This window comes from Protopterus annectens, chromosome 6.part0, assembly GCF_019279795.1.
Source record: "Protopterus annectens isolate FY-2018-M chromosome 6.part0, PAN1.0, whole genome shotgun sequence".
Lineage (NCBI taxonomy): Eukaryota > Metazoa > Chordata > Ceratodontiformes > Protopteridae > Protopterus > Protopterus annectens.
In genome coordinates, this window is record NC_056737.1 from 508,006,161 (window position 1) to 508,016,395 (window position 10,235).

The 10,235-nt window shown below is 39.4% G+C and overlaps 1 protein-coding gene across 2 annotated transcripts in view; it reads left to right on the top strand.

Annotated features, from left to right (window-relative positions):
• GEMIN2 (gem nuclear organelle associated protein 2) overlaps nt 1-9,831 on the top strand; it is a 464,095-nt gene extending 454,264 nt beyond the window's left edge. For both annotated transcript variants that reach the window (XM_044074221.1, XM_044074220.1), the window contains one exon: nt 9,071-9,831. In XM_044074221.1, the coding sequence (XP_043930156.1) occupies nt 9,071-9,079 (9 nt within the window). In that variant the 3' untranslated portion in view covers nt 9,080-9,831. The remainder of the gene's footprint in view (nt 1-9,070) is intronic.
• The last annotated feature ends 404 nt before the right edge of the window (nt 9,832-10,235 follow it).

Here is a 10,235-nt window from a genome sequence, read left to right on the forward strand (position 1 = left end):
GACAACACCACAGTCATGTGATACATAAACAAGCAGGGGGGAACTCCTTCCTACCCACTCTGCAGGTTAGCCATGACCCTGTGGAACACAACCTTGAGCAAACAAGTGCACCTGCAAGCTCAATTCCTGCCAGGAAAACAAAATTCACAGGCAGACGACTTAAGCAGAAATCTACTGGACCCACATGGGTGGAAACTGGAATCCAACTCCTTCAAACTTCTAACCCAGAGGTGGTGGGCACCAGAGGTGGACCTCTTTGCCTCCCCCCAAAACCATCAATTGAACAAATTTTGCACCAGAAATCCTCACAGCAGAGCATGGAAGGTGGATGCCCTATCCTTTTCATGGAAAAGCCTCTCAATTTATGTTTTTCCTCCTCTACCCCTTCTCTCAAGAGTACTACTCAAGGTAAAACAGGACAGGTCAAGGACAATCCTTATTGCCCCATACTGGCCACGCCAGCACTAGTACCCACTCCTCCACAGTCTGACGGCAGTGCCACCCTGGCACCTAAATCAGACTCCCTGTCTGCTGTCCCAGCAAGAGGGACAGATTGTGCATCTACAGCTGCAAACCCTAAACCTTGCAGCCTGGCTTATCCCTTGAATAGACCACCTGCAACCCTCAGCAAACAGGTGTTGGGCGTCATCCTTGAAGCCAGAAGGCCTAGTATTAGGAAATCCTATTCTGAAAAGGAGAAAAGTTATTGTTCCTTGTGTCAGTCTCAAAGAAAGGACACACCCATGCCCACCTTACCTCAAATCCTGGATTAGCTAGCAGAGCTGCTCCACAGATGCTTATCCTCATCCATTAAGATTCATGCCTCTGCCATTTCAGCTCATTATAATGCTGGGCCTCCTCTCTTTTCTCACCCCCTCACCAAACAGTTCCTAAGAGGAGCTAACAATTTAAGGCCCCCTAGGAGAGCTCCCACCCCAGCCTGGGACCTTAACATTGTACTGGAGAAGCTCACGCTTCCCCCTTTTGAACCTGCTGCTTCAGCAAAGTTAAAATTCCTCTCTTGGAAAACAGCCTTACTTCTAGCCATCACTTCAGCAAGAAGAGTGTCTGAGTTGCAGGCATTAATGGCTGTGGAACCCTTCATTATCTTCCACACTGACAGGGTTTCCCTCAGGACTAATCCATCATTTATGCCAAAGGTGGTATCCAGTGTGGCTTTAAACCAATCCATTCATTTGCCAACCTTTTTTCCTAATCCTCAGAATAAAGGGGAAAGGATCCTGCACTCCTTGGACGTGCACAGACAGCTTAGGTTTAACCTTGACAGGACAAAACCCTTCAGAAAATCTGACCAGCTGCTAGGCAGCTTTGCTACAGGGGCAGAGGGCAAGGCCATTTCAAAGCAAACCATTTCCAAATGGATAGCACACTGCATCCATTTCTGCTACAAACACCATGGAAAACCTACCCCACAGGGGATCAGAACTCATTCCACTATGGCTACCTCAACTTCTACAGCATTTCTCCGGGGAGTTCCTACCAGGGGCATCTTGGAAGCTGCAACCTGGAGTTCTGTACACACCTTCACCAAGCACTACCACTTACCTATCATTTCTAAATCCAGAGCTGGATTTGCTACAGCAGTCTTACAAAGCGTGCTAGCCAGCCCTAACACTTCTTGACTGCCTTCACCCTTCCTCAACTTTGGGAATCAACCCAAGTGTGATGACTGCAACAGTGAAACACGAAGAACATAGTACAGTTGTGTACACTTACCATAAATGTAGATGTCTGAGTGTATTCACTGTTGCAGTCCTGGTTTACCTCCCTCCAGCCCCCTGGTCCTTTCTATACTTCCTACCTGTTTGTTTTTTGGCTATATTTTATGGCAAGGGTATTTACTTTTTACTGGAGGTGTTCCACGCCGTGTAATAGCTTCCTATTTTGGGGGCTCCTGACATTTGAGGCAAGAATAACTGATGTAATGATGTCGGCTGCATGTTTTATACCCCTGACGTCATGGAAGAGATGACAGCATCCGATGCAGAAATCCCAAGACTCTGGTATTCAGGCTGACTGAGGGCTACCTGCAGGCAGATAATCCGAGTGTGATGACTGTGACAGTGAATACACTCAAAATCTACATTTATGGTAAGTGTACACAACTGTACTATCAGTGTGGTTTTGTAGAAGGGAGGCAAACATTTGATAACATTAATAGAGCAAAAATTATCCAGAGGGAAGCAGAATGTAAGAAAATACCCCTGTTGTTGTTTGGTCTTGATGCAGAGAAAGCATTAGACAGAGTAAGCTGTGAGTTTGAGAAGTGCATTGGACACATTTGCATTCCTTGTTAAAATAAAAAGTTAATTAGAAGGATATGTGAAGGATAAGAGTCAAGAATCAAAGTTGTGAGGGTTCCTATCAGATTAGCTGTTTGAACAGAGGAACCAGACAGAGGTATCCTCTTTCCCCTTTATTTTCTTTATATTCAGAGGCATTGGCAAAGAAAAAAAGGGATTTGGAAATACAAGGGTTTTATTGGTATGATAATCAAAAGTTGGTTTTATATGCAAATTATTTTATTTTTTATCTGATAAATCCAGAAAAGGACATCTTAGTGTTGTGGAACATTCTTAGACAGTTTGTCTTTTCAGGATATACATTTAATGAAGATAAAACAAAGGCTATAGCTGTAAATTATGTACACACACAGATTGATTCAGCAATACCTATATTTATGGCTGACATAAGATGAAGTATTTAGGAGTATGGGTTAAAAAGGCTTTTGTTATAGCAACTAAGGATATGTGGGAAGAGACTAAACAAAAGATAAAAACTGAGAAACTGGAAGCTCTTATTTATGGATACGGATAGTAAAATACAAGCAGTGAAAATCTTTTTTTATCCCTTTAGTCTTGTGTACAGGTCAGGCATACATTTAACAACCCGAGTAGAAGTTATGGACTATAATAAAGAATGGAAGGAGTTTATCTGGGAGAGAAAGATGGCAAGAGTTAAGGGAGATAAGTTGATCCTTCCAGAAGAACAGGGTGATTCAGATTTACCTGATTTGCAAAAATATTTTAGAGCTACACAGTTGAGGCTTACATACATAACAGAAGTAGAAGGTTATAATTCATAGTGGAAAGGGATCATGATGAAGCAAGGAGGGGAGTACAAATTAGAGTGGAATTTTGGATGCAGATTTTTAGAGAATAACTGTACAGAATATTATATTCATAAAGTAGCAGAATGTATTATAATAACTAAGCCAATACAAGAATGGAGAAATGAGATTTTGCCAATAGGGATGACTGCAAGTTAGAGATAAGGAAACTAGACAAGAGGGAGCTGGAATTTACTTGAGAAAACCTGGCAAAAGAACCAAGGTAATTGGAGTAAATAAGTCAACCAGGGAAGACATTTGAATTGCAAGCTTAGAGACTGCCTTCCCTGCCAAGGCTTGATCTCAGAGTCCAGGCAAAGAGAAAGGGATTTGAGAATTTTAAGTGAAATACATGGACTGGCAAAGTTTTTAGTTGTATCTAGAACAGAAGAAGCTTTTAAAAAGGGATAATTAGCAGGGCATATAAAATGTTGCATCATTATAAGAATCGATCAGAGGAGGTTAGAAAAGATTATTCGTAGAGTTCATAGATGAGTACTAGACTAACTGCCCTGAAGAGCCATTTTAAGCCTAGGAGTTAGAATCAAACTGTGTACCTTGTGTTTGAGTTGAATACCTTGACCATTGTGCCAAACCAGAGAGACTGGAAAAGCAATTTAAAAGAAATGGGAAGACACATGTATATGGCTCACAAGTAAGCAACCAAGTCCAAAAGGTTTACGATCTTTGCTAGGAAGTGTTTGCTTAGGTATTTTTATATCCCAAGCATACTTCAAAGAATTTTTTTCCTCTAGTAGCCTGCAAATGTTGGGGGTGTACTGGAGAGGAAAGAGGTAACTGGGAACATACTTGGTGAGCAATTGACTGTAAGTAAGGAAATGATTCTTTTGAGTTTGGATGCAGGATCTGAATTGCCTCAAGTTGAATTCTGTTGGCTGCCAAAAAAGCAATTACTAAAAGATGGAACTCAGTCTACACAAACTGTTTGATGTATTGACTATTATAAAAGTGAAGAAAGAATTGGAAGAGGGATCCTTACAAAAGGTAAATGGAAAGTGTAGGTAAAACACATGCATAATGTTCAGGAGGAAGACTGAGGTTTAAGGAAGAGGCAGGAATTCAGCAATTTTTTTGTAATGTTGGCCTGATAGTTGCAAAGAAAATAGATGTGATGCACATTGTATTTAAATAGAAAAATGCTAACATGGTTTGTTTCCTTTTCTGTTACTGTGTTTGCCTATGTCTTAAGTGTTAATTTAATTCTTCTTCTTCTTTCGGCTTTTCCCAGTTATGGGTCGCCACAGCAGATCACCTGTCCGCTCATGATTGGCAGTGGAGTTTTACGCTGTCGAATTGCCAGCCTGGCGCCCAACCTTCCACAGAAGGCACACAGATGAATGCACTCACACCTAGGACCAATTTAGAGTGTCCAATCCACCTACAGCATGTCTTTGGGAAGTGGGAGGAAACCGGAGCACCCGGAGGAAACCCACGCGACCACAGGGAGGACATGCAGACTCTGCACAGAAGGCATGCCAGCCGAGGATCGAACCGAGAACCTCTTGCTGTGAGGCAGCAACGCTAACCGCTGCACCACCATGGCCACCCTAAGTGATAATTTAATAAAGGTGTAAAAAAAAAAAAAAAAAAAAAAACTCTTCCCCCCACAATGTTTAAGAGACTTCTTAGATTATGCATGAGGGGCAAACTCCAAAACGTTGGTCCGTACATGGCTACTGAATGCCACAAGAAAGATCCCATTATTATCATTGTAAATAAATTAATAGTAAAGATTTCCATAGACATTTTAGGGTAATTTTCAGCCCAGTTGTCTACAGATCAGTAGAAATGATACTTCAGTAAATTTGCACATCAACTAACAAGGAGAGACCAAATCTGTTCAGCTTTTTTGGGAGCTATTATTAGTATGGCACTGTGAAAATTCAATACAGTTTCTTTCAATGGCAGCCTGCCTTCCAAGAGAACAACATTTAGGACAGATTCTCTTAGAGGAGGGATGGCCTTATCTTACAGATGGTATTTGTCCTTTTTATCACACACACTGCATATGTGAGGCATGCAAGCAGAGTCTGCATTTATTTACTTCTCTGAATTCATATTCCAGGGGTCTGTTCTCTACTTTATGCTGTAATGTTTGGAAGCTGGACACCTCATCATTTCTGTGAAATCAGGGGCTTGATAAATGCCACATGTCCAGTTCCATTAATTCAGACGGTCCTAAAAATAAAACTAGACCGCATGAGTCTGGTTTGGCTAGCTTCAGCTTGACCAAGGCAACTTTGGTTTCTTTTGTGCATCTCGGCATCAGTCCACATCTACATTTGCCAGCAGGTCATTAACTCATCAACAACACAAAGTTCTTCAATCCAGTCTGAAGTTTCAGCTTTTCATTACAGATTTAGCAGTTTTGTTTCCTGATTTGTTTTCCCATGAAGTCTTAAATTTTAAGAGTCTAAAACCTCCATCAAGTAAGTCTTGCATTTCATTTGTGGGAAAGATTTAATGCATGGTCAAAAAGGCAGGCCAAAAGACACTTTCACTATTATGCCAAGATTCTTATACAGTTTCAGCCATCTCTTTAATGCTATTCTGGCTTACTCTACAGTCCGAGTGATTAAGGGATGGACATTTACATACCTTAATTGGATGCTGGACATTATGTTTCTCCAATGTCAGCTTTTTCTCCTGCTTTTCTGTGGGTGGTTTCTAATGATTCTGTTAGCAGGTTACTTAAAAGAAGTTCTGCATTGAAAACGTCCAAGAAAATCAGCGGCACCTCTATGGGAGTTGAATTTTATACTGGAAAACTTAACCTCTGTCTGAACCGGCAGATTCTGTGTACTTGACATACCTTTCAGAGAAATGTGTGATCTTGGTGGCAGGTAATTTGATTATGGATAATTTCTGAAATGCAAGTTTTAATGTATAAACCTCCACATGCATTTTTAACAGTGACGTCATGCACATTCTTTTTTTGAATAATGAGAAAGTTTATTTAAAATGTCATCTTTCTTTTATGCCAAAGATTATTCATGATAATTTCCTTGAAGTGGTCTTCATTGCTAGTGTTCTACCTTACCTCCTGGAATTATTTCCCTGCTGCCTGTGGATGGGCAGGATTAGACCTGCTGTGATAGCCCCTTGCAGAAATGAAAGGTGGTGCAGGGCTGACACCCATTGTGCATCCCACCACAGGATTGCTACTGGATGCGCACTGGAGCTAGGGTGAAAAATGAAAAAACTCGAACCACACTTGATGACTTCCTAATTTATAAAAGAGATTAGCGGTGAGGTTTAGACAGGCTATATTTGTTGCTGATAATTAGGCAGCCTTTTATATTTTCAGGGCCCACTGATGAGGTGCTCTTACTTTTTTGAGATGAATGAGAACTTGTCCCATAGTACTTAAAGTAGATGGCTATGAAATCTGTGGAATAGATATAAATGTGGTTGGGTTAAAATCTGAGCTTATTTTGTCATCATGAATATTTTGCTATTTCCTTTGGGTCAGACTGTGCAGTACTATTATAGGCTAGCTCCAAACATTGATGGGTATTAGTTCTTAACTTTCTGATGCAGTTAAATATTTGCAGTTGTTTACTCAGCTTTGAGCTTCCTTATAATTCCCTTAAGTTCTTTACTAGTTTGTGTGCTCTCAAGGTAGGTAGAGTAAGACAACTTATAATGTATGCTTATGAGAATTCCACCTTAGGAGGTATTACATTTCTCCTGTCTAATGTCGATAGGGACTGCCAAAGCAATTCAGCTACTTAAATGGGAATAGAAGTCAGAGGCATGGACAGCAGCTTCAGCAATGGGATCTGTCACAGGAGAATCACAGCAGGATTTACATAGGTCGTTAAGTAACAGAAGACTATTTGCTATTGCTAAGTCCATTAATATAGTGGGCTTTACACGGAAGGTACCACCATCTACATGTTCTAGTGTTATGGTGAGTGTACACAGACTACTTTATATTTCCTACATGAGAAATTGAGAAAGTGTATGTGTGTGTGTCTTGTATTTAATTGAGAAAGTAGGGTATGTTTTAGTTATTTACTTGATGGATGATCTGATTTAGCAACTCTTCTCAATCATTGGCCTTTAAGCATTACAGGACTCTTCTCAGTCATTCCCTTTACCATTACAGCAAAAAAAAATAAATAAAAAGTCAGCTACAGACAGCACTAGAAGAAACTGACAAGTGGTGAAATTATTCAGTTTAATATGTGAAATCACAGTCTTAAAGAATAAGTAAAGACACTGTCTTAAAAATAAAGAATGAAAGAAAACTACAAGAAGTGGCCATCTTGTTAGTGTCATCCATGATTAGTTCATTGCAGATTGCTCTATTGAGACTGATTGAATGGCCCTTTGGTTTATTGTATTTTACAGTTTGTATCTTTTTTTCCGAGGTTTGACTGTTTCAGAATTGGGCATAACAAGTAGGGCGGTGCAATTCCTATGTGTGTGGTATGGGGGAGGATGTCTCTGCCACACAAAAAGAGCAGTTATTTTATTTTTTCTAAAGTTCCTTCCACCCATGCCAGCAAGCAGTCAGACCTACTTTTCTGAGTCTTTAGTTGACAGCTGTCTATAAGAGCCATCATCATTCATTCTAGAAAGGTACAACCAGGTCTTTATTACTTTGCTGTCAGATTTCCTGAAAAATTTTCTGTTGAATAGCAATTTGTGAAGTTTATTATTTTACTTTCTGTATGTTTTCTCTAAGGTTTTATGATTTCAGAATTAAGTTCAGTGTGTAGGGTGGTAAAAGCCCCTACATTGGTGTGTGTACGTGCATGCGAGAGATACAGATCATTGGAAAGGGTTGCTTTACCCCCCCCCCCAAAAAAAAAAAGTGCAGTTTTAATTTTTCTTAATTCAAGCAACTCCTTTCAGTCATGTGTTGTCATGCATGAACCATCCTGAGGAGCAGATCAGGCATACATCATTGTCCTACTGTTAGAGAGATTGTGGAATCTGAGGTCCCTGACATGCCACCCCCACACACACACACACACACACACAAAACACCATTTGCTTTTTGCCTCTAATCAAACTGTGGTCTCTTGAGCAGTAATTGACTATTCCTCTAAGCCACCAAAGCTAGAGACTACATTTTCACCTAACACACTTGCATCATTGCAAAAATTGAAGTGTTTATCCTTGGACATAGTTGCTGCTTTGGTCTGGTGGGAAAGAATTCTAGTGAGGTGGTCCAGTGAGCAAGATTCAGACTTGGTAGCATGGCACTGGGTATCCCAGCACTGTATCATTTTCACATGTGGGTTACTGTGGAATTTACCTACACGTGGTGGTTGGTTATGATGGCAAAGTCCAAGTTATCAAACTTCAAAGTTAGTTGTGGGTAAATCCCATTGTGAACATTATCCAGAGATGTTGTAATGCAGTTGTACCAGGGTTTATATTTCTTTTATTAACTGAGATTTTATTTTAGTTGTGATGCCATGAAGCAAAATGGGCATCCCTAAATGATTTGTAATAAATGTTAAATGTTTTCATCATCTGGTTGTCCTGTACTGTCATATGTTTTATTTTAACAGTAATGTACTTAAACTGTTATGTGACAGTTCATTAAAAGTCTAGGAAATCGATCTAATACTAATCTGACCTTGAACACAACAGATTTAGCAGATATAGAAGTTCAACATTCTATGTATTTTTACAGCAAAAAATTTACACATTTAACAATTGTTAAGTTATTTAAAAGCAGTGTCCCATTTAATGAAGATGATTAGGCAGCTGGAGACATTATTTCTTGTGTCCATTAGTTTTTGCATGAACAGTAAGTCTACCTGTAACTTGCAAAAAAAATAAAAAATTCACAGGTGGTGTTACAGGGAGTGTAAAGATTTACCAGCTTTATTCAGTGAAGTAACAGTTCAGTAATAAAAATTGTATACAACTTTTTGAGCCTTTATTCTTTTTTTTCAGGTACTTTGACCAGCGGGATTTGGCAGACAGTTAGTAAAGCTGATGAATTTTGGTTCCTTTGAAAACGGATCAGTTTGTTGCTGTCATAATAACTTTTTAACCAGGCAGACAAGACATTGTCCAAGGCTGCCAAATTCAAGCCCAGTTAAAAGTGAAGCATATTCATTTCTTCCTTAAACTTTGACCAGAGATATTTCTTGGAAAACAAAGATGACCATTAACCCCAGTGAAAAGAGAAGCAGAGAGAACTGGTAACTTTAACTGGAACATAATTTTGCTTCATGTTATTAAGCACAGATTTATTACACTTGAGTGCATTGTTTTAAAATGGGCTTCCCTCTCCCAGTTATGTTACAACTGTGTTTCTCATTCATCTACACATTGTTTTCTTATTTTATAAAACCTAGCAACTTGCAATAAGTAGAAACCTGAAATGTAGCTTTTTATGAAGTATCACTACTACCATTCATATGAATTCCTCCTGAAAATATAAAGTAATTTCTCATATTCAGATTTCCAGATCTAAATTATTGCTAGAGCATCTCAAACACACTGAACATTTCTGAGCTTCTGGCCCAGAAAACCCTAAAAGGGAGGCCTTGAGATGTGTACATTTCAACAGTAGCAGGTAAAATTAAAACTGGTCACCAGAAGGCATTTGGCCTTGATTAAATATTTTGTTAGCCATTTGTGTTGCCAGATGCCTATGCTGCAATGGTTTTCTTGTATTTTTATTTTATAAATAAACTTTTTATAAATGATTTCATTTCAGTCTCTTTTGTTTTGTAGGGTCCTCTGTGTCTAATAACAGTTGGCACTTCCTTTTCTGAGGTAGTATTTCATCGCTATTGCTTGTAGTTTCTAGCTCCTGTACCCAGTCATGCATGCCCCTGCTGCCTGTTATATGCCTTGGCATTGTACAACAGATCAGGAATTGTGCAGCTAGCTTCACACATCTCCATTCTTGTCTCATCACATAGTTTTACCTCATTCCTAACATTTGTTAAAAAAAAAAAGTTCCTGCATTCTAAGTATTCATGCAGTCATCTCATCATTGGGCAGGACCATCTCTAGTGTTGTCCTAAGGAACACATTATGAAGATGCATCACTTAGAAGTTAGGGCAGGTTTTGATGGTAAGGTATGTTATAATCCTGGGCACAAGC